This window comes from Haliotis rufescens, unplaced genomic scaffold (genome assembly GCF_023055435.1).
Source record: "Haliotis rufescens isolate VD_foot unplaced genomic scaffold, xgHalRufe1.0.p SCAF_1, whole genome shotgun sequence".
Lineage (NCBI taxonomy): Eukaryota > Metazoa > Mollusca > Gastropoda > Lepetellida > Haliotidae > Haliotis > Haliotis rufescens.
In genome coordinates this window covers 90,180,745-90,207,598 of record NW_025963779.1, presented here as the reverse complement: position 1 = coordinate 90,207,598, position 26,854 = coordinate 90,180,745, and the positions used below count along the sequence as shown (strand labels likewise).

At 40.7% G+C, this 26,854-nt stretch overlaps 1 protein-coding gene across 2 annotated transcripts; it reads right to left on the bottom strand.

The window, feature by feature from the left end:
• Positions 1–4,711: 4,711 nt before the first annotated feature.
• On the bottom strand, positions 4,712–25,439 carry LOC124134184 (photoreceptor-specific nuclear receptor-like). 2 transcript variants are annotated; one of them, XM_046498892.2, is made up of 8 exons: positions 25,227–25,439; positions 10,851–11,145; positions 9,945–10,048; positions 7,937–8,137; positions 7,062–7,261; positions 6,526–6,766; positions 6,071–6,176; positions 4,712–5,605 (listed from the first exon to the last, which is right to left on the bottom strand). In XM_046498892.2, the coding sequence occupies exons 1-8, from the start codon at positions 25,258–25,260 to the stop codon at positions 5,473–5,475; spliced, it is 1,314 nt and encodes a 437-aa protein (XP_046354848.1). In that variant the 5' UTR covers positions 25,261–25,439; the 3' UTR covers positions 4,712–5,472. The 2 variants fall into 2 exon arrangements, with proteins under 2 accessions (XP_046354848.1, XP_046354849.1); XM_046498893.2 differs by lacking the exon at positions 7,937–8,137.
• Between the last annotated feature and the right edge of the window lie 1,415 nt (positions 25,440–26,854).

Below are 26,854 nucleotides of genomic sequence, written 5' to 3'. Positions count from 1 at the left end.
GTACTGACACAGATGTACTGACAGATGCACTTTCACATATGTACTGACACATATGTACTGACACATATGTGTACTGACACAGATGTACTGACACAGATGTACTGACACATATGTAATAACACATATGTACTTACACATATGTACTAACACATATGTACTGACACATATATATTAACACATATATACTGACACATATATACTGACACATGTATTCACACATATGTAGTGACACAAATGTACTAACACATATATACTGACACATATGTACTGACACATATGTGCTAACACATGTACTGACACATATGTACTGACACAAGTGTACTGCCACAAATGTACTGCCACAGATGTACTGACACAGATGTACTGACACATGTGTACTGCCACAGATGTAATGACACAGATGTACTGACACTTTTGTACTGACACAGATGTACTGACATAGATGTACTGACACATATGTACTGCCATAGGTGTATTGCCACATGTGTACTGACACAGGTGTACTGATATATGTGTACTGACACAAATGTACTGACATAGATTTACTGCCACAGATATATTGACACATATGTACTGACACATATGTACTGCGACAGATGTACTGACACAGATGTACTGACACATATGTACTGACACAGATGTACTGTTATAGATGTACTTCCACATATGTACTGACACATATGTACTGCCACAGGTGTACTGACATAGATGTACTGACACAGATGTACTGACACATATGTACTGACACATATGTACTGACACATATGTACTGACACAGATGTACTGACACAGATGTACTGTCACAGATGTACTCACACAGATGTACTCACACATATGTACTGCCACATATGTACGAAGAGATGTACTGACACATATGTACTGACACAGATGTACTGACATAGATGTACTGACACATATGTACTGACACATATGTACTGCCACATATGTCCTGACACAAATTTACTAACACATGTGAACTGACACATATGTACTGACACAGATGAACTGACACATATGTACTGACACATATGTACTGACACAGATGTACTGACACAGATGTACTGACACAGATGTACTGACACAGATGTACGAAGAGATGTACTGACACAGATGTACTGACACAGATGTACTAACACATGTACTTCAAATATGTACTGTCACAAATGTACTGACACAGATGTACTGACACAGATGTACTGACACATATGTACTGACACATATGTACTGGCACAGATGTACTGACACAGATGTACTGACACAGATGTACTGACACAGATGTACTGACACAGATGTACTGACACATGTGTACTGACACATATGTACTGACACATATGTACTGAAACATATGTACTGACGCAGATGTACTGACACATGTGTACTGACACAGATGTATTGTCACAGATGTACTGACACAGATGTACGAAGAGATGTACTGACACAGATGTACTGACACAGATGTACGAAGAGATGTACTGACAGAGATGTACTGACAGAGATGTACTGACAGAGATGTACTGACACATATGTACTGGCACATATGTACTGACACAGATGTACTTACACAGATGTACTGACACATATGTACTGACACATATGTACTGACACATATGTACTGACACATATGTATTGACACAGATGTACTGACACATATGTACTGAGACATATGTACTGACACAGATGTACTGACACAGATGTACTGACACAGATGTACTGACACAGATGTACTGACACATATGTACTGACACAGATGTACTGACACAGATGTACTGGTACAGATGTACTGACACAGATGTACGAAGAGATGTACTGACACAGATGTACTGACACAATTGTACTGACACATATGTACTGACACATATGTACTGACACAGATGTACTGACACAGATGTACTGACACAGATGTACTGACACATATGTACTGACACATATGTACTGACACAGATGTACTGACACATATGTACTGACACAGATGTACTGACACAGATGTACTGACATATATGTCATGCAGTACAGATGTGTCAGTACATGTGTCAATATATATGTATCAGTATATATGTGTCAGTACATATGTGTCAGGACATGTGTTAGTACATGTATGGCAGTACATATGTGTCAGGACATGTGTTAGTACATGTATGGCAGTACATATGGGTTAGTACATGTGGAGACATCCTACCACGAGGACATCTTACCACCGGGACACCCTAGAACGGGAACACCCTAGAACGGGAAAACCGTACCACGGGGACACCCTAGAACGGAAACACCCTAGAACGGGGACACCCTAGAACGGGAAAACCGTACCACGGGGACACCCTAGAACGGGAACACCCTAGAACGGGGACACCCTAGACCGAGAACACCCTAGAACGGGGACACCGTACCACGGGGGCACCCTAGAACGGGAACACCCTAGAACAGGGACACCGTACCACAGGGACACCCTAGAACGGGAACAACCTTGAACGGGGACACCGTACCACGGGGACACCTTAGGACGGGGACACCGTACCACGGGGGACACCCTTCAACTGGAACACCCCACCACGGGGACACCCTACCACAGGGACACCGTACCAGGGGGACACCCTTCAACGGGGACACCCTAGAACGGGGACACCCTTCAACAGGGACACCCTACCTCAGGGACACCGTACCAGGAGGACACCCTTCAACGGGGACACCCTACCACGGGGGCACCGTACCACGGGGACACCGTGTCAGGGGGACACCTACCAGGGGGACACCGTACCAGGGGGACACCCTTCAACAGGGACACCGTACCGCGGGGACACCCTTCAAGGGGGACACCCTACCACGGGGACACCCTACCACGGGGACACCGTACCACGGGGACACCTTACCACGGGGACACCGTCCCAGGGGGACACCCTTCAAGGGGGACACCGTACCACGGGGACACCCTACCACAGGGACACCGTACCACGGGGACACCTTACCACGGGGACACCGTACCAGGGGGACACCCTTCAACGGGGACACCCTACCACGGGGACATCCTACCACAGGGACACCGTACCACAGGGACACCTTACCACGGGGACACCGTACCAGGGGGACACCCTTCAACGGGGACACCGTACCACGGGGACACCCTACCACAGGGACACCGTACCACGGGGACACCTTACCACGGGGACACCCTACCACGGGGACACCCTACCACAGGGACACCGTACCATGGGGACACCCTACCACGGGGACACCGTACCAAGGGGCAGCCTACCATGGGGACACCCTTCAACGGGGACACCGTACCAAGGGGGCAGCTTACAACGGGGACACCTTCCCACGAGGATAGACTTTGTGGTGGTCTCACGATGACGGGATTACTATTTACATGATGTCCGCATGTGCACTTTCAGTATTCAACAAAGATGCTACTGTATATTACCACGGGGACACCTTACCACGGGGACACCGTACCAGGGGAACCCCCTTCAACGGGGACACCCTACCACGGGGACATCCTACCACAGGGACACCGTGCCACAGGGACACCTTACCACGGGGACACCGTACCAGGGGGACACCCTACAACGGGGACACCGTACCACGGGGACACCCTACCACAGGGACACCGTACCACGGGGACACCTTACCACGGGGACACGCTACCACGGGGACACCCTACCACAGGGACACCGTACCATGGGGACACCCTACCACAGGGACACCGTACCACGGGGACACCCTACCATGGGGACACCCTTCACGATGACGATGACGGGATTACTATTTACATGATGTCCGCATGTGCACTTTCAGTATTCAACAAAGATGCCACTGTATATTACGATGAAAGTCTTTCTATGGCCCAAGATTAAAAGCTGTTGCTTTAGTTAAAACACTTCCTCGGCCGGAGCTGCCTATACAGGTCACATCAGGGGACAAAGGTATTCCTAACGATTTCTGTTTGAAAAGAGTCAAATATTAAATGCCTGTGCAAATTTCACTATCAGTGATCAAATTCTAACAAGGTTTCCTCTTGTAAAGTATTTCTGAACAGATTGGTATCGATAACACCTGGTGTTGAACATTACATCTTTGCTGCTGCTGTTGCTGTACTTTCAGCACGTATGAGCTTCACATATGAAGTAAAGCATGTGGGAGTGGGCGCGTCTCGTGTCGGGAGTCCGGATCAGAACAGGTCGAACAATATCATGGTGAGAGCCGACGAATATGAAGATCGGTTGGACAGACTCCGGCTGCCACGTGTCTGACCCAACGTCATCAACCCTGATGGCGTAGGACGCTGCTGATGCTTTCAATCACCGGTTTGCCTGGTCCAGAATCGATTCTCTATATGCCGCCGTGATGTAGCTGGAATATTGCTGACAGCGGCGTAATACAACATTGACGCGAACACTTTCACCACCAGACTACCCACGGTCCCACCCCAGCGTGAATGACTGGACTTAGGTCCCATCCTCGGTGACCAAGGTTATTATACCTCCACTCTATTAGGATATATACCCTGGATGCTACCATAGTCTTCTTTTGAGTCTGCATTGAATAAAACGACGCTAAATATAGCCGTCCAATCAAATTACTCTGTTGAGCGAGAGGAATATTGTGCTAACGTAGTAATAGGAGAGATCGGGGTACTGACGTCACTTCCGGAACGAAGAAATGATGGTTCTTGAAACTATAAACATTCAGTACTGAAAGAAAACGTAGTTTGTGACGAATGAACGGTTTATTTGTGTCTCACAAGATACACAATGAACAGTTATGGGACTTATATACACATATCTATTTCAATGCAATATATGACTATATTTATATGTACACGATAAACACGATTAAGCATCACAAGACAGTCACATGAAATTGATTGGATAATAAATAGAGTGACGTATGTACATTGCAGGAAGACGATTCGTGTTGAAGACTACTGAGCACTAGATAATGGGATAAATGTGTAAATAACACCAATATGATATATATGCAAGCTATATACAATAAACTATTTACAGGGTCTCTGTGGTGAGCTACTCGACTTCTTTTGGTTTTCTGTGTACAAGAGAATGTTTTGTATATGAAAATTCTAAGTTACATAAAGCACGTAATTTGTCACAAAATGTGAGATATTGCACAGGTGCCCGTAATATAAATATAATATACAATGATACTCATGAATAGAATCGGATGTTCCATGTGAAGTTATGTACATTCTTAAAGAGATGGGTGGGTTCATTGTTTTGCATTTATAGATGTGGGAAATGTGTAGTCGAAGAGGATAGCGATAAGACGTCTTTCATACAAAAATACTGTGCAAAAATTCAAAGTATTCTGAAGAATGTTGTATAAATCCGACTGTGACTGTGTTACCAAAGGGAAGTAACTACTGCTGCAAGAACTTCATATCCTTCAAAATGATCGAGATCACGTGATTTAACTGACTAACCACGTGGGCCAGCGAATGTCTTTGAAAATTTTATGAACACTTCAACTCTTAAACATATCACAAAGCAGTTTCTCCATTGGTGTGTTGCCGATAGTTCTGCCAAAAAACAGCCTCTCGATCCGGTCTGACGGAACGTATCTCAGCGTTGGGAGGAGAAGCAGCAGACGGCCAAATCTGAAAGAAAATATTCCAAATTAACTTCACTGACAGAACGTGACAAATATTTGAATAAAAAGTTTTTCCTGTGCAACAAACTGTTGGTCGGATGGAATTATCCTCATAAATCGATGTTTACTTCAGCCCCGAGTGATCGACGCTTTGTATTTTATTAGGTGAAATGGCTCAACTGACGCGCACCCTGTGACCGTGGTTCACAAGTCGACCTCAGCACTGCAACCGTGTCATGTCCATGTCAGATCATAGAAGAGTTATATCTGTGGTAAGTTTATGTTAAAGTATTGAAGTCACGACTCTGCTAAGTCTATGTTAAAGTATAGGAATTACGACAGAGGCAAGCCTCTGTTAAGTATACAATAGGTTACTACGGTGATAAGTCGATATTAAAGTATAGGAGTTACGAATGTCGTAGCATCAAGATAGACATGTGACTTTGAGACTTGGAAGATGACCTGATCGTACCTGCAGGGTTGTGTTGGATGCTGTGCCCGGATGTGCTGGCCAAGCATGACCTGAGCCTGGTCCTGAAGGTTCTCGACCTGGGGCGGGTCCTTCAAGCTGCGCGTGTCTAAAGGGAGATAACTCCGTATAAGTAAAGGCATTTTCGCGTCATGAAATGAGATAAGTCCTTGCTTCCAATAAAAAAAGTATTTGTTAACCTAAGACAAAGAACACATACAGTGGTGTATTTGCGCTTATTCCTATGCAAAGTTATTCAATAAAGGGTATTTGTACATTGACGTTGAGGTGCAATTATTAATTTTCATCACATCGTAATGAAATGGTTCGCGTACTGGAACGACCGAAGGCTAAATGTTATCAAGCAACCATTATCATTACTTAAGCATTACGTAAGAGGTCGATACAACAACATAAAACATGAACAGAGCATTGGTATGAAGTTGGGTTATTCTTACCTGGTTTGAAGAGCACGATGGCCTTGAGACAGGCGAATTCTGCAGGGTCGACTTGGATGGCTTTGAACCTGACCATGACCTCTTGAAGCACGCGCATATCAGAGAAAGGAGAGATTTTTCCGTTTTGTGCGTTGGGAGCGTGGTCAGGGAGCACAAAGAGTGGACACGCATCCATCGGCATTGACCACTGGATCGCACAGAGAAGGAACAACTCACTCCAGGCTTCTTCGAGAAGGATGACCTGGAAGAGACCAATAGAACTAATTTATTACAACGATTACAGATTTTGATTATCGATCATGACCTTCTTGACTGCGCGCCGCCATTTTGTTTGAAGCAAATGCAAGCGATATGAGAAGTGGAATCTGATTGGTCAATAAGAGGGACATGGAAGGGACATAACTCGTAATAGCCACTGGTAACGCTTCGATAGAAACCAGAAATTCCAGCTTAGCTCGGCAGGGGTGGAAACTGGACTTTTACAGTCAGTTAACTCCCTTGCCTCTGGAAGATGGACATTATCACACAGTCCTCACCTGGTCTCTGAAAGGGAGGTTGGCAAAGGAAGGCAGGTTCTTGGACCACTTGACTGCCATAAAGAGAAGTCGTGCCGAGCACTCGTAGATGGTTTCCTGCCCCGCCGGATATAGGGTGATTTCTGGGTAAATGTGGGGTTGTTGAGGGGGCGCTCGCTCCTGCTCTACGCTAGTGACATCGATATTTTCTTCTTGAATGGCTGGAGAAGAAATGACATGTGTGATACACAAGCAGGTTGGTTAACTACATCAGGTTGTTTCACGTACTCAAACAGCAATAGTTACTCTTACATGTCTTATGTACATATATTAGAAGAAACTGCGAATGTTTTTTGAAAAGGGAAATCAGAACAGCCCATGTGTTTCAGATGACCAACACAGCGGATTTCAAAGGATGAGCCTGCAGCCGGCCAAGGGAGATAACTATGTCCTTAATTGACGCGTTACTGCGGAGCCGGAGAAAGGTATCGTGTGGCCCAAGTAAACCCTTGTATCCACATCGACTACTACTACTACTACTACTACTACTACTACTACTACTACTACTACTACTACTATTAAAACCACTACTATTTTTAACTTCGGGACAATACCGCCCCTCGTTTGAGTGGACACAGACCTGCATAAAACTAGTTTTCCGTTATGACTGAGTGAGTGAGTATTGTTTTACGCCGCTTTTAGCAATATTCCAGCAAAAACACGGCGGGGGACACCAGAAATGGGCTTCAAACATTGTAGCCATCTGGGGAATCGAACCCGGGTCTTCGGCGTGACGAGCGAACACTTTAACCACTAGGCTACCACACTGCCCCTTTCCCGTTATGATCTGCGTAAACATGACCGTGTTTATTCTTTGATTTTAATATAGTCTCTACCTGAATCTTCTGGCTCGAGTTTAGCGCAAGTCTCCGCGGTCATGAGACTGGCCATAAAGCGGTGGTTCGCCCCGGGACTAAAGGCGGGGTGGGTTGCGGACACCGTGGCGTTGTTTGCCCCCAGGGGGTGCTCCAGTTCTCGATCTATCTGGTCCTCGCGCACCTGCGCTGTATTGCGGGGCTGCCGTTCATTCTGTACAGCTGCAACACAGACGAACTCAGATTGAGGAGAAGTGATGGCGACAACATCGTCGACGGTGGCAGTACAACAATGGGAGTCTCTTTAACGAGCACAGTACTTAAGGGAAGCCATCGAGCGATACCCAAAGGCTGGAAGACCTACAGTAACACGTGACCTAGATACGTCACGATGGAATTCACGTTCTTCACACGACACCAGACTTATCGTTCACGTGCACATGGGTAATATAAAACAAATTTACAAACTTTTACAACTTTTAGGAACATCAATATTATCTGTGTAGCCTAACAGGAATGTAACAAGAACCGATATGACAAGATTATGAAAAACTTGCATATCTTAAAAAAAATAGTGTTTTACTAGTTTGTTCCCTTGTTCCGTAATTTTTATGTCCATCAAAATCTCCAAGAGAAAATTACACACATTTGTCGCGGTTTCAACAGAATTTTAATAAAAATATCACGGGAACATGTATAAATTTTTGGGGATATTTCTGCGGTGTAATCGATTGCAATTTTAATTAATTGCCAAATTCAAAGACCAAATAATTTCTTTCTTTTATATTTTTTTTCACTTCAACACAAGAGTGTACAACAATGGGATGCAATCCCAGCATGCTATAATGTTTATTTTGGTAATACACTTCAACTGCTTTCCATCAGATATGAATAACTCGGAGATTCTACGGTCTCTGATGTATTTTAGTGAGATGACACGTCTTATCATTATTAACTTTTGTCATAAACTTTAACAATGGTAAGTTATCAGATAACAAACTTCATGTCATCATGGCAAATCGCAAGAGCACTTACACCGACGCCGCAATGTAAATACCAAGACAAATTATCATCTGCCATTGATTTGGAGGATTATTTCACCGGAGAACAAATTCCCTGACTACAAAACGCTTCCGAGGAATTAAACCGATAACAGCACTTGACATTTAGCAATATTATCATAATTGACAACAATCGGGAAACGCTCTGGTAAAACTATTTTGTATTTTTCCATTACGATGAGTCCGTAATTCCATCATTTTGATTCTGCTTTTTAATTTCCCGCGTCACGTGACTTGCACGCGTGCCGCTCCAGGTCACAAATTAGATCTCCTTCAAGAGGGATTTAATGTTTTGTAGCAAATAAAATTAATTCCTAATGTGATTTCCCCTTGATTGCGTTTACCTTCGGGCGTAGGAACGATGTTCGCCAGTAGAAAGACGATAGTTGAAGTTACTGTAAGTTTAATCGGTGTCACGTGATCAGATCAATACGCCATAAATGTTCGCGTTGGCCGGAAGATTCAGGGAGAGACGAGAGTGTGCCCATTCTTTGTCGTATAATTAATATCAACATATGTCATACTTTTGACAACAGTATCTTACAAAACAATCTTGACTGCCACTGGAATACATTGTTTCACAGTAAGTTTCTTCCATAAATCTAGAAATTAAATAAATAGCAAGCTAGACTCAGATTTACTTAAAGTTTACTTTTCTTTGCAATGCTGTGTGATAGACACTGCCTACAGATAGGATCTAAACCTATTCGCCGCAGTGAATTTAATTGGCCCCCGCGTCAGTCATGATAAACTGAGACTTGTCATGTCCCAGAAGTGTTGAGTCCTGTTCATAGGATTAAATTGTAAGATTTGAGATCCAATCTGTTGTCATCCTTGACATTCAGTGGTGCACGTTCCCCATCTGAGGGACGACTATATGGTGTATGACAGATACATACGTTCCTTGACATCCGGTGGTGCCTATTCCCGTCTGAGGGACGACTATACAGTGTAAGACAGATACGTACCATCCTTGTTCATCCCCATGGTGAGACACTTCTTGAGGCGGCACGCCTGGCACTGGTTCCGGTGCGCCTTGTCCACGTTACACAGACCCGTCCCTGCCTGGCACCTGCAGCAAACAGTACCATAAACCATGAATACCTGCCCCTACAGCAGACAGTACCATAAACCATGAATACCTGCCCCTACAGCAGACAGTACCATAGAACCATGAATACCTGCACCTACAGCAAACAGTACCATAAACCATGAATACCTGCACCTACAGCAGACAGTACCATAGAACCATGAATACCTGCACCTACAGCAAACAGTACCATAGAACCATGAATACCTGCACCTACAGCAGACAGTACCATAGAACCATGAATACCTGCACCTACAGCAGACAGTACCATAAACCATGAATACCTGCACCTACAGCAGACAGTACCATAGAACCATGAATACCTGCACCTACAGCAGACAGTACCATAAACCATGAATACCTGCACCTACAGCAGACAGTACCATAGAACCATGAATACCTGCACCTACAGCAGACAGTACCATAAAACCATAAATACCTGGAACCTACAGAAGACAGTACCATAAAACAACGAATGCTGGTTTAAATGTACAGACAAAAATATTGAATTGAAGCATCTAACTTTCAATGCCCCGATTTAAACATTCATTTGTGCATGACAGTGACAGGTTTGCCTCGCCTTTGCGAAATAGTTTTTGTTGCTAAGCTTGCTACAATAGCTTATCTAAGTGTCATTAGATTTGTACTTAATTATTTTAAATTGTGGTTAGTATGGTGTATATCAATAGTGTTCATAAAAACGACATTATTTTCTAATTTATTGAAGTGCTTTGAAACTATTTGTAGTTCAGTCAATTTTATTTTGACATCGTTGCGTGCATACCTGTATATTAGTTTTCTTCGAACACTTCTCTTGAAAAATCCACTGCAGCCATTGCATGCCAGAATGCCATAGTGTTTGCCGCTAGAGGTGTCCCCACACACAACACACAGTAGCCCAGGGCAGGGCTTCTTGGCCGGGCCACCCCCGGGACTTGGAGAGCAGCTTCGGCCCGACCCAGGGGAAGCCACAGAAATGTCGATAGAGTGGCTGAGCATGGGGGAGGGGGATTTTGTAGCGCATACCGTCACGGGGGACCCCTGGGGAGAGATGCGGGGGGACAGATCGGGACTCAGTGCTGGAAAGGAAATAGGATATACATTAGGCAAGACAACTTTGATCCAGAGGATCAACAAGTACGGCGCAAAGGAATATTGTAGCATACCTACCTATCAAAAAGCGTACATGTGTCACCAAGAAGCTAAAACGAATTGTTATTTGCGTGTGGTACCTTCAGAGTCAGGAATGAGAATATAGCACATTTCAGTTTCAATATTTATGTAATATAAAGAAGAAAACAAAAATATTATGAAAACATGTAATCTTTTTTTTTACAACAATGACATCCGGAAACATTTGTTATTGTTTTCAAAGAAGCACTTATTTAAACTGCCTAATCGGGGCTTAATATAATGCACCAGTTTTCAGCAGGTTTGTACGCCACAATTTCTTTGATAAAGTAGAACGATTCGTTCAGCTATTCTGTCTGGATGACAGTACGATACTTTATATATTGGTATTCATTTTATAGTGTATTTATGTGCTATGTATAACATTATATTTTCTCTTATTTCAGAACAGCACCTTACCTTTTAAAGTAATGAATTAGCTTATTATTAAACCATAACTAGGACATATATACTTACTGAATGTAAATAACATATACCAACAATGTCTATATGCGGATACAGTGCGTTTATGTTTGTCATATAATCTTATAAATGATTGTAGAAATTAGAATTTGTGGAAAAGAACATTTTGTGATAAAACACTGCAATGTGTCATGACTTCATATACATCAGACATTACATAAGGTCATAATAATTATTTATCTATGGTTTTAACTAATTTACATACGATTTCATCGTGTGTTTAGTTTTATTCAATAAAGTTTATTCAATAATACTATAAAATATTAACTTACTACAATCTTGACATGGGTCGTGTTAACTGACACCGATTTAGAATTGACCAGAATAAAATTGACATCCGTTTCTAAATAACGATTGATGCAGTTTGAAATTGATCGACATAATTAGTTAACTTTCGGGCCAACTCCAATTGAAATCAAATTTACCATTTCTGGAGCCTCTGCTTTTGGAAAGAGCAGTAAATTTCAGCAAAAGTGATATTTTCTCTATAATTGCAAGAAAAGCCAGATTTTGATAAAGCCACTTTGTAATAAAAAATCAAATCTTGATTCCATATAAATGACAAGTACTTCTGAAGTTCTGTACTGTTTTTGAAAATAAAAAACCGCCACAGCCCAGCTCTACGTTGTCAAGTAGTAGGTGCCTCGACTCATACGGTCCTCCAAGCCGGAGTCATTAATTCTGTCAAAGGGGCTAGTTGTTAGATCACTTTCTGAAACTTTTTCACCAACTTCGAATTGTCAATTTCACGCAAAATCGATTTTATGTTCGCTTGTGGAAAGTGCCAAAGTGACGTGTGAAATCGCGACCTCAGAAAGTGCTAAAACTCGAATAAGAAGCAAAAGGCGAGAAATAGCTGTTCAGCATTTGCTCATATATTACGTCCATATCAAATTCATTGTTGGCATCGCCCCAAAAAGGTGTCAGATTGCTTGTGAGAGCAATATATTTGTATCACTTCTCTTCTTTTCCTTAACAATTGGCTTCAAACTTTCCTTTTTATCCGAAAATAATTTTCAATTTCTTGAGATATATAGGGTATTTATCAAACACCATTATAACAGAGAAAACATCCCTGACAGCGTTCAATAAATTACCCTTGTGATGGACTAGGTTTTGAAAATGCTTGAAAGGGATCAATTTACTTGGATCCAATTCCGGAAAGTGATGGTTCCGTGTCTTGTGTTGTTTGTCTTGCACTTGTTGAAATACACCTAAAACATTCTGTCTAACATTCCAATCCAAATACGCTAAATTTAAAAACACTGTTTAAGTGTGTAGACGAAAAGCTATTTTCACGGTTTCAATTTCAATTTTGAACATTTCAGATAAGACTACTTTTCTCAGTTTTCATATGTTTTTTAGCTTCAAGAGCAGCCTACGTCAGGTAGTCAAGGGTGTGATATATAATTATACTTTATGACAACACGTCTAGGGATGTAAAGAAACAAAACAAATATAAAACGGATCAGACCAAGACGATGAAATCGGAACATTTCGAAATTAAAAATGACACTGTTACACAGATTACAATAACGTAGAATACCTTGATAATATTAATCTTTGTTATTACGCGTTTGCTCCATGTTGTTTGAAGGAAACGTTATTGAATGACGTCACGCGATTCGAATTCAAATCACTTGTCACTAACAGCGATTGCACAAACCAGATAAGAGATTACTAACAGATAAGGAATGAATCGGCTTATGCTTTTCGGATTGGCTCATTACAATATATAATTTCCGTCTGCTTTCAAGACTTCATTACCGTCATTCTTCAATTGCGTTCTCCGCTGGAGATCAAACCAGGTGACCTAAAGTAATTAGTAAAATGGGATCGAAAATGCTCGTTTAGCGAGCCTAGATACACACACCTTTCATCAGCTCACCTGCAATTTGGCGTTTCTTGATCGAAAAATTAAATTTTCATGAAAAGAGACTTGTGTTCTTGCAACAAACGGGTACAAGCAAGAGCAAAACGCGAGGACAAATGCCATGTGCTCACGACGAAAGGTCGCGGCAAAAGAGCGCGTGCTCCATGCACGCGTTACGAGAAAAATCGCCATTTGTTCATTGGAAGTTGTCGTTAGGGGAACTCGATGAAAAGAACCTATCATTTCCGGTGTTTGGGATCACCTTGTTTCCTAATAGGCCCGTCGGTGAAGATTGGGCCAGCAATTAATCTTTGAAATCGTTTGATTCGAGCGATAACGGGCTGAGGGCAAGATAGGGAATTGCTATTCAGGGCATTTTGCGATCGACTAATCGCGCTCATCAATATTTGAAACAAATGTTGTCGCAATTTTGTTTTTCAGCATGATTACCCCGAAACAAGATGGCGGTTACCCAGGCCACACGTGTTTAGAGATCGGTTTACATGCTTTCGGCGGTGAAATATGCCGACTGATTTACACATCTGTCTGAAAATAATATGTGCATGTGCGCAGCTAATATCTCCATGTAATAATTACGATGAGGATGTTTTTGAGATGAGTTGGATGATTATATTGATGTGTTTTGAAAGTGCGTCATCTCTGAATAAAAGAGGCACAACAATCACTAACACGCTTCAAGGAACGCTGTAAGGAAGAAAACTAGTGATGGTAATAAGCGACAAAACCCATTCCATATTCATAACAAATCTCCGCTAAAAGAGAGTCCATCGTACGATTCTGACTTTATAATGAACATGTGTGAATCAGTTTACAAAGTGACGATACCATACGTTCGCGAAATGAAGGCACCCGGCACAAACACATGCAAAGGCAAGTGAATTGTTCATGTCTTAAAAACGTTTTGAAAGCTTTACAGAGGCCTTGAATGATGAAACCTTGTAATGTAATGTTACGTCATTGTGCACATGACGAGCAAGAAATGTCTATATTTTTCAGGAAGCGAATCCGTAAAAAAGTCTTTTGTTTCTATAAAAAGTGACGGTATATTGTTTAGTAATATATTAGGTCTGCCTTTAAAAACACACTTCGGAAAGGTTTAACAACACATTCTCACATACATAGATAAAATATTTTCAATATTGGAATGATCTTAACATTTTAGTGATCGTTTTTATAACGATGACATTATCAATGTGGCTTTGAAATAAAATCCAGCGCGCTCAACAGCGACTTCGGGGGCCTATGACCTCCGACGGTTACAGTACATGTTTGACAAAAACCTCATGCAATGAGATGATGTGTTTATTGTGGCCCGCTTGAAATGATGTTGAGCTTCCTGCGCTATGAGATCCACCAATTAAGTATGTTTTACACCAACCTAACGGCTAGAAAATGTGGGAACAAAGCGTGATTTTTGCAAAATAAATTTGAAAAAGTTATTGATCATAATATAGATATTGTTTGAAATTGTAAATTATCGAAAAACGGTCGTACATCTATCGGTGAACTAATATATTGGTCCGTTTATATATCCTAAGGAAATTCATTTCAGTGTAAATCAAGGAGTTTTTAAATCTTTGAAATGAGAAAATAATCATATTTCATGTGACTTTTTTATAGCAGAAAACTGACATGTTTTGAACTTAACTTATTTGATTAAGTACGTGCTGTGACAACTGCCACCAAAAGAGTTTCAAGTACTTCCAGATTTATAAAAAATCCTAATAAACTGGTTAAAAATATTTCTTGGTTTGAACAACGTTACTGGTGGTAGCAGACTGCAAGTGATATGATGATAGTCCCAGTTTGACGCAGGTGTTCCAATCTCCCTCTTGTCCCATGATAGGCTTTTTACTCCGATATTGACATGCAATCGGCATGAAATTGACGTGATTGTTTGACAAATGTTAGGTTCAGCAACATATCGAACACACCTGTATTTTCCTTTTGAAATTACTGTTTTCGTCTTTCTGCGGTCACTTTGTATAGCATCGACCAGTGGTCACTTGAAAATTTAATTTATTTCGCTAAAGAAAATGTTTGCTTGTCTGATAAGCCTCTATTGTCATGTTTCTCTTTTGAAGGGGACTGGGTGGGAGGTGTAAAATGCGACCTGCAAGATTGCTAATAACATCGGCAATTGCGAACAATAAGCAACATTGTCACGGCGTATTTGCTTCTTTGGCGAATATTTGTTTGTGTAATGTAACTTGTTCATATCAGAGGTGAGATTTCCTCTTTGAAATGTCTTGATTAAAGTCAAATAGGTTTTCCAAACATGTTTGTGTGTGTGTATATTCATATGAGGGGATAAGCCGTGTGGTCTTTGGGTTGTAATTTTCAAATGCTTTAGTCAGGTTTATCTAGCTCGGATCGCATCAGGCACGACCGTGGGGAAACATCAAACGAGAGTGATCTCTGAAGCCAAATTGAAAACTAAAATTAGCATGAGTTTCATCCCTTGTGCTCTGTTCATTTCTAATTCAAGAGATGAGCAAGGCTGTTTATTCTCCGGCTTGTGAAATACGGTCTAGTCGCGCTCGACTGTCAAATGTCAAGTCACGGATCCGATGAAAAGCACAGTACCTAGGCTCGAACTTGTACCTGGGAATTGACAAGGTATCCTAGTTCACCACATGAAAGGGTTGAAAAGTTTAGCTCTATTAAGAACACACCCCTACCATTTATTATCCTTTTCTTCCCCTCGCAACTCGATTTCGTCTTATTTGCTATAGAGCTCATAACAAACCCGTATACAACAACGATCTTGTGTGTTGATTGAATTAACTGTCCCGTCGAGCAGTTTTATTCATCCCGCTCCCCATGCAAGGATAATGGAATTAGACATGGCAGTAAAAGTAAGATTGGGCACTAATCTCCCCCGATCCTATTGTCACACAATCAGCCGATGATTCCCCCTTTAATGTAATTGAAATCAAGAACGCGCCGGACATATAACGACGGCTGTTCAAGCCAGGCCTGTTGACAGAGCGAGGTCTGGGCCAGGGAGATACACTCTGTCGTTGCCTTTTGCCCCTTGATGAAACGTACATCGTATACAGGATAGTAATACCTCACTTGCCCCCTTTTACAGAATTTTACACAAATACGCGACACTGAATAACGAAATAACCGTTTGATCTCCTCCGTACGACTGAAGGTAGAGCGTTTTAACAAAGCATCAAAGCGGACAGTGTTGAATATAGCGCATCCTTACTATGAATGCTAATGCAGGGACTACCTTGGTATGTGGTTGACTGTCATGAAGTACACTGTCTCCACAGTCGACGAAGTTGATGAGATAAGGGAGGGGACGAGAGGATAATGGGGAGGATCGTATGGCGTGACTCATACCATCTCTCACTTCTATCCTGACTGTGGTATGTGTTTTGACCCAGCAAGACATTATACGAAACACATTAATCAAACTTAATGGATCTAATTTTAGTTTTATATTTTCGAACTGTATAATTATCAAAAGAGGGGGCTACATCTACGATGTATGTTAATGTTGAAAGTTATGTACGTGTTATATACATGAAATGTCAAAGATTAAGATAACCGGTATAGTTGTTAAGTTTTAGATCTATACGAGGATAATTTGGAGTAACATGGGATAGACAGATGTACTATACTGAAGTTTTATCATTCAGTTATCAACATATTTCTTTTTAAAAAAAACCCATAACATTTAGCGAAGTGGTCCATTTACAAAGTCCTCTTACTGGATTAACTATGTATTGAAATCACTTAATGATACAAGGATATGTAACAAAGAGTTCCAATGAGCACAATCGTTACTTTAAGTAACATATGAACTATTTCCCCATGCTCTCAATATACAATCTGGCTATCAACCACTAATTTAAATGCGTAAATATGCACTATCTCGCGATACCGATAAATAATTGTGACAAAACATATGTATGGGTATGGGTTAAGTAACGTCATGTACACCCGGTGACACACTACATTCTTAGTCGATTCCTACATTATGTGCAGGGGAAGGAAAGCTAAAAGTTATGCTTGTTGTCTCCCAAGTAACAACAGAAAGATCGATGTACCAACAGGATTACTAGAATACTTTAAGTCAAATCAAAGTTCCTAAGTGGATATACGAGAGACAGCTGCATATCAATATCGCTCAATACTAATTCGTGTCTGAAAAGTTCTTCTTAAAACTTTGCGTTATGTAAGCTGTTTCCAAAATAATTCCGGATTGAATTTCTTACAAAAGCAATAGAGAAAGGTGGCTTTTAATTTCCTAGGAGCGATTTGCTGGAGATGCATTAGCGGTGGAGAGACAAACTAGCAGCAAAATGGCATGAGCAAATTGTCACAAGTTTGAAAGAGCGCTCATTTTTCACCGACATCGTTCTCGCGAGATAAAACGTAATCCCACGGGATTAACGTGTCCGTCTGAAGTGATATTGAGTTGTCGAATTTCGCGTCAATTGCGCATCGCCGTATTTGCAGATAAATCAGCTCGCAATGACATTAGATCAGAATTATGGTCCAGCGATAGGAGCTTGATGTAATTTTTCCTCACAGGCGCTGATAAGATTGTTATGAAATCTCTCGACCAGCCACAAAAACAAGATTTCCACCCATTTTCCCACACCGCAGTCAAATATATTTCTATCTTATCAAAAACGGCCGAGGTTTTTCAGGTCCCGTCCGACACTCTGTGATTAGGGTATGATAGGGACTTGAGAAGGGGCTAAATCAAATGATGAGGGACAGTAAATTGAATCATCTCGTTTCCATGACCTTTATTGCATTTGGTCCGAGCACTATTCACCCCCGTCCCTTCTGGCTTTTTATATTTAATTTATGGCAATAGGGGAAGCCTTGTCGTAGGGCTTGACTGAGGAGGACTCAAAAGGACTTCAAGTGTCATTTCCAAGCTTGTAGCAGCTGCGGTAGCAAGTGAGGTCTATTTCTTGTCCCTATCGCACAAGACGTACAACGCGCGCCATTGCTATTTTAAGCTTTTCTCTCACTGCTCGCTAATTGCCTTTCCCTATTCCTCGACTAACGACTTAAATGTGTTCTGCTCGATGATGCTTTAATAAAGTTAACTGATATCATTATTCATTGCCTCAAAGCACAGCGAAATGCTTCTCAACCGGAGTGATTGGTGCTCCCTTGGGCCGCGACTAGCCCTGCTGTCAAATACGTTAACAGTCGCGAAACGGGCGAAGTCGGGAATCGTTGTGCTGTCGCTCTCCCGGGTGCACTTGAGGCACAGTTGACGACAAAATCATTGGAATTCTCTGAGCACACACTTCAAGGGTTGAGGCATCAGACGGCGGCATGGGAAGAAAAATAAACTAATTTCCCCCAATTAGGTTAATTAACAGACCAATTCATAACACCTTAACGTAACAAGTTGACTTAAAGGTTACCTTGTGTTTTTTTTCATTTTGCAGTGATTGTCACATCCGCATATGCAATGCTAAAATAATTTGTGTCGCGGACTAATGTCTAAAGAAAAATCTTCTTCCATCAGCGATCCAGATGGTGTGTTATTATATGACTAATTAATAACCATTTCAAGAAGAGTCAGAGGCGATATAATCAAGATGGCGGGTACATCAGTTGATGTAGTGCTTATAGGGTTAACGGGGTACATGGACACGATGAGATGAAGATATCAACTACATGTGGGTGATGTCTTATATAGTTTTCAATCACGGAAAATTCCCTGATTGCATGAGCTGATCGTTACGGACATGTCACACGAATACAGCACCGCGCATCTCACCAGGTTTGTCCAGCGAGCCACCGCATACCTCAGTTGCACTTATAACAGGGATGTCTTTTATATCATGTGTCCTATTTGTTTTAAAACATTACGTTTTTTTAACAAAACAATCAGACATGGGTAATGTTATAGATTATTTTTCATTTACATTTATAAACATTTTGAAACAATTATTTGCCTACATGGTGACGTTGGTTTTTGCTAGAATTCAATATCAACTTATGTCGGGTAAACGTTTAAAGTGACATGGCAGCAAAGTCATGTTTGTATGGATATGCAACCAGCTGTTGATTTCTGAAATCCAAGCTGCTACTTTAAATTTGATAGCGGGACACCTGCATTAAGTTTGTGCTGGACAGTCACTGCAGCCTTGAAACAGAACAATAGTCATACATTCGATTAAAAATTAATCTATATAATCAACCAGACCAAACCTTAATCTGATGTGCACCTGGTGAATGAGGACTTATCGACGAGTTGCTCTATGTACTGCATCTCTAGGTTCTTTCAGCAGAACAGAGGCACTACCACGCCGATAACAGAAGCAGGTGGATCACTGTTGGAACTCAACCCTGGTGTTTCGCACCGTAGGTTTACGACATGCCGCCCCAGGAGGGAACTCGGGTCAGAGTAAGTAACTGCGTGGCATCGTACCCCGACGGCGTAGGACGTTGCTCATAATATCAATCACTAGTTTGTCTCTACAGGTCGCCGTCAAATTCGCTTGAATATTCCTGAGTCCGGCGTTAAGCATGAAACAAACACTGCTTGTCGCAAGGACCTACCTATGATTATAGGATGGTTACAAATATGGGTAGCCTAGTGGTTAAAGCGTTTGCTCGTCACGCCGAAGGCCCTGGGTTCGATTCCCACATGGGTGCAAAGTGTGAAGCCTACATCAGGTGTCCCCGCCTGGACATATTGCTGAAAGTGGCGTAAAAACATACTCACTCATTCACAACAAATATGTGTGTCCTCGTGCCCCGAGACGTGGGACATGGCTCATGCTGTCAACCACTGGTTTGATGACGCAGACACGATCATTTACAAACCGTCGTAATATCTAAAATGAAGCTGGAATAGTGCATGACACACTGAAGTGCATGACACACTGTATTGACACACTCTTGCATGACACAGTGTAGCGCATGACACACCATAGTGCATGACACACTGAAGTGCATGACACACTGTATTGACACACTATTGCATGATACAGTGTAGCGCATGACACACCATAGTGCATGACACACTGAAGTGCATGACACACTGTTTTGACACACTATTGCATGACACACCATAGTGCATGACACACTGAAGTGCATGGCACACTGTATTGACACACTATTGCATGACATAGTGTAGCGCATGACACACCATAGAGCATGACACACTGTATTGCATGACACAGTATAGCGCATGACACACCATAGTGAATGACACACTGAAGTGCATGACACACTGTATTGACACACTATTGCATGACACAGTGTAGCGCATGGCACACCATAGTGCATGACACACTGTATTGACACACTGTATTGCATGACACAGTATAGCGCATGACACACCATAGTGAATGACACACTGAAGTGCATGACACACTGTATTGACACACTTTTGCATGACACAGTGTTGCGCATGACACACCATAGTGCATGACACACTGAAGTGCATGACACACTGTATTGACACACTAGTGCATGACACAGTGTAGCGCATGACACACCATAGTGCATGACACACCATAGTGTATGAGAAACTGAAGTGCATGACACACTGTATTGACACACTATTGCATGACACATGACACACTAAAGTGCATGACACGCTGTATTGACACACTGAGGTTCACGACACATTGTAGTGCATGACACAATGTATTGACACACGAGTGCATGACAGATGACACACTAAAGTGCATGACACGTTGTATTGACACACTGAAGTTCACGACACATTGAAGTGCATGACACACTGTACTGCTTGACACACTGTATTTGACACGCTGTAGTGCATGACACTGTATTTGACACGCTGTAGTGCATGACACAGTGTATTTGACACGCTGTGGTGCATGGCACTGTAGCCACTAAACGTCAATAGATATACAGCATGTAGATAGATTTATACGGCAAATGCTTTTGATGCGTTTACGTTAAGAATTAAATATTGGTTTTAAAGACACTGGTGTTTGTCCATGATTTCTCACATGACCAGTTATTCTGTGTTCACACCAGTATTTCGTGGACAAGACGAGGAAATGAGGCAAAAGTGAGTGAGTGAATGTAACAGTCTGCCGTCAGAAATATTCCAGTGACTGATCGCATGAGCAGCCATCACCCCAAGCTGAATCTCCCCACCCCGCCAGTCAGCTCGATGGAACCTGGCCCAGAATCCCCACGCGGGGAAAGGAGTTGAAAAAAGTAATCGACAAATCCAAGAATCATTGCCGAATCACTCCTCGCCTACCAACGGAAAATGATGGCATTTAAAAAAGGTTAAAAAAAGAATTGATATTCTCACGCCCACACATCCCCTCGGTACCCTCAGACAGAGTGTTCAAAACCTGGAGAGCGTATTCCGATAACTGTAATACGTCCACGACATTACGGTGTAATTGAAAGTGGATAGCTGAAATAACTTGGCATATTAATACAACGATAACACCTTACATTTTCTTCATTAAGGCAAATATCAATTTGTGACAATGCGTTATTTATTCGCAACATCTCATCTATGACAACATATCATGCTTTAATAAAATTTGTATATTTTACATACACCATTTTAAAAAACGATAGCGATCAGCACAAATTTCTAGTCTGTAGTTTAATTGAATGTTCTTTAGCTAAACACGTGTCTTCATTTTGTTGTGCAAGCATATGCTTATTTTTTTTTGCTGAGAAAAATCATAAAACTTTATGAAGCTAGACTACACAGCAGGGATCACTAAAAGGTTGTAATCAGGATTTTTCCAACAGCTGTTTGAGGTATTATAAATTAGTATTCTGTTTTATCACTAATTCAACGGTCTTATCACTGATGAGGATGCTAAAACGGATGGCATGATGTCAACATTCTCCTCTCATCACATTAATATATACCAATACTTATCTGATAAAATTGTACAGTTTCATATTGCTTCGATTTCGACTTTTGATTAAAACCTTATCGTTGCCGTCCTAACTCCAGGCATTTTACCAACCGACGGTGTGACGAAATCCCTCAATATGGGACTCAATTAGTGACAGATTTTATCTTTAAGCCAAGTTTCAACAGATATAAAGCAGGTTGGCGTCACATCGTCAAACAATACTACCATATCCCCCAACCATATTCCTATCAATAACGATCAACCTTTATATCATTTCTCTTTGTGAGGGCTGTTAGCGTTTTGCTGCCCATTCAGAAGAATGACCTGTCGCCAACATATGCGAGGAAACTGTTAATCTGCGATATGCAGATGACTAGATAACTTGACAATGTGGTATCTTGTCTTAATGGGCAATTATAGAGAGCCATGGCGGTTAGTGTATGAAATAGGAAATCACATGGTTAGTCTTGTGGTTTAGGTCAGATTTGGGAGATTTAGCCCTTTTCCCACTGTCATAATAAATTACTTATTAATTCTTCACACCAAAAAGGCATTTAATAAATTGGGTTTTTTTTTACGATAGGATCTTATAACATTTGCTCATTTGGGTAAATGTCATTTATCCAAAACACTTGTGTCAGTGTCACATGACTAAAACTAGTTTATACATACACTTTCCCCTTATTCATGTTACGGTTTAATTCAAGTAGCCACTCTCATGTTTCATAGTTTCATTCATTAGTGTTTTAATGTTTTAAATTATTTAACAATCGCATTGCATACAAATAAATCAATAGTAATTAATAATAAAAACTTAAATTGCTATATTTCTAACAACGATGTATCAAGATACTGATTTATTAGCATTTAAACATTCATCACTGTAAACGCTATTGATTTAATTTGTGTTCTGTTCACAAACTAGTATTTGTCGAAATAACATATAGTCTTTGATTTTTACGTCTCAACACTTAGATAACAATATAATTAATCTTACTTTAATATGAAACAATAGGTGAGTCAACACCAGGAACTGAAAGATGCATACAGTTCACCCGGACCCGACATGCAACATCACATACGACATCCAAGTTTAAATATTCAGTGAATGAATACCGTCGCCATTAAAAGTCATAAAACGATAAACGAATTTTGGTTGTTTTTTTAAAAGCTTGTATTACTTAAACTACCACGAAACCCTCGCCTGGATCCTGTTTGTACATATATTATCACGTGGACCGTCAGATGCACATGAGGATGGAGACGGTGGGGGCCCCATAGTTTTTGTTCACGAATTAACATTTTTTTCTTTCTTTCATCGACATATTCTTATCTGTTATTGTTATTTTATACATTTAATCTAAACGATACAACATATTTTCCGTAATTTGATCAACCGCACAAGTCAAGTGGATCCCCTTTGTCGTATCATGTTTTCCTTTTCTGATTTGATAAAAACGGTCGTTCAGATAAGATCCCATTACCACAATAATGTGGTCGAGGAAAATAACATATTTTAAGGTCCGTGATGTTGTGCATTAAGCTGTCAAAGTAAGTTATCTCATAATTCTGCGCTGTGACGTAGACGTGACTCGGAGTAAGTGGAGAGTAGTTATATTGCTGTGTTCTTACTTAACACTAGGCATGTAATATTAGCAACATCAGTTTAATTATGTATTTATTTCTATGTAAGTAAACCCTATATCCTGATGTGAACTAAAACTCAAATGTCGATAATTTTCTGTTATATTCAACATTTGATACTTTTAGAATTTAAACAATAGTTTTGAATCTGTTTGATTACTTATTACTTATATTATACGATAATATGAGTATCTCAATGTGACATATGAAAACCAACACGTCACAAGCTAGAGATGAGAGTATATCAGGTGGAATTGTTTTGCGTCATGCTTGAATATGTGTTCTATCGAAATATATGCCCACTTAACCAACCACATTTCAAAGTTTGGTTTAATTTCGATTTACCACGACTCTGTTATTCTGAAATATAATGTTTCACTTTAGAAAAAATAATTTTGGAGTTGAGTCAAACATAAAGAAATACAGGTGACAAGATTATCCCGCCTAGGGCGCGGCAGTGGTGTGCCCAAATACGTATAGAAACCCATTTGTGCTTATATTCTACTCAATAAGGCTTCCGTGTTTACCACAATCTTATCGTTATGTCTGTGTGTCATTTGTAACGCTAAGTCATCGGTGCATGAATGTACTATACACAAATATCTAAACAACGGGAGAAAATAGAACTCTGCGAATACACACATAATTTATAATCAGTTACGCAGGGTGAACGATTGAAAATAAAATTAAATATTTTGCAGTGCCAAGGAACTTTAAGTTGTGGTTCCTGACATTTGAGAAGAATACTGATACAATATGTTTCAAACAATTTACAATATATCACTGAATAAAATAATTATGAATACCGGTTCTGCGTAATTTCATGTATAATAATAACCAATTTTATGTTATGAAAAAAATAAAACGAATGCATGTCAAATGACTAGAATAAAATCGGAAATTATTTAGGTAAAAATTCAAACGAATAAGAATTATTAAAATGAGTAAAATCCCCTAGGAATAGGTTTTATCATTTTCACGACAAGATGTTTTCAAATTGACCAAATAAATGTTTGCCTGAGATAAGAAAAAATAGTTTTGAAATGGCAATGCCAAATTTAGGAATAAGAGGCCATTTTTCTAATGAACATGTATATGTACTTACTTCCGTGGTGGCGACTGGGATCGCTCAGGTCCATGTTATCCGGTACACTTGTCGAAAACGGGTGTTTTCAATTTTACGGGGCGTTTTCAATTGTGCCTCGGGTGTCTCGACTCTGTCTGAGGATGAAATGAACAAGCTGTTGTGAGAGCTACCGTGAGATCAGCTGACATCAAATTAGTCGTGGCTTGTTATAGCCCCGCTACTTGAATCAGAATCTGCTACAAAGGATGCTATTTGATGAGCGAGTCTATTGTTAACCATCGAGGGTGGTAGGGTAACTTCACCTGCCTGATTCATGCTCGACTGGGCGGGTGTTATTTTTTCTATGGCTGCTTTTATTTATAGTTTTAAACCAAGTTGAAAATAAATTCGATTTCTTGAATAATGGCACTGACTGAAATAAGTTGACAAGTTTGAAAAGTTTTAAACTGATATTTCTTGTTTTAAGTTATTGAATAAAATAAATCCATTTATGTATTATAAATTGAAAACGAAACTTTTAAGATATTTAAATAACGCAAGTGCAAAGCCCGCACGTTGAACGAAACGAAGATGCCACGACATCCCCTAAGCCGGAATGGACTCGCCCGACGTTTAATGGGCACGTGTCATTTGTTATTCACCTGTGAGGTGTAGATGCTATTGGATGATTTCCGCCGTGTAGTACTAGCCTCTCTCCTCACAACCTCTCTCGACAAGAAGGCGGGTTGGCGAACTCAGTAACTCAACTGCTCATTAACATAGAAATAACTAGGGCCGAGCAAAAGTCCCCCTTAATCAGCCTTCATTTTGTGAGACACGGCGTTTTGTTCCGAGTTCCAAACACATTCAAGATACTAAATCCGATCAAATACTAGGTAAATCCAGGGCGAGATACTCGGTTTGATTTTTTATTCAATTTTGACGTCGTTTTGGCGAGGTTAAGTCTTGTATTATCTGTCCCCGCGAGGAAGATGTTTGGTCGTATTAATTGAGTTACAATTGTAGGAAAATTCTTAATTGATTTTACTTTTTTATGAATTTGGGTAGAGATTCTCAAAGGACTGAGCGTGTATCAGCTTAGCGTCCACCTTTGGGGGATTTAGTCCGAGTGAATCACTCTTCGATAAACAAACTCACTTTTTGTTAAACAAAGGCTATGACGACAGTGCAGAAAATTCCTCCAGAAAGCGAACAGTGTATTTTCCGTCTCCGCGAAATATAAGATCAAAGGCATATTGTCAAATGTGAATTAGTATTTTAATGCTGGAATCAAAGTAATGACTGCTAATGGCGTCCTCGATGGCAATGGCGTAGCTTAGGTCAATACTTTGAAGACTTTTTCCCCATAGACAAATGTAATAGGGTCCTATTTTCAACGTTTGGCTCATTCATTGAGTAGTGGTAGAAGGGTTCTAATTGTAATTAGTCGGTTTCTTCACATTGTCGAAGTATCTGCCAAACCATCGCTGAGAGTGGAAGAAAGACATCATGTAACGACGGATGGAAGCTTTGATAATTTAAAAGAGTGTACCTTGAGGATTAAGAAAAGCTATTACGTTCTGTGTTGTTTCTTTGAACTTTAATTTCATAATTCAACATTGTAACATTTTATAGTAATGTTGGTGTAATTAGATATGTCAGGATTG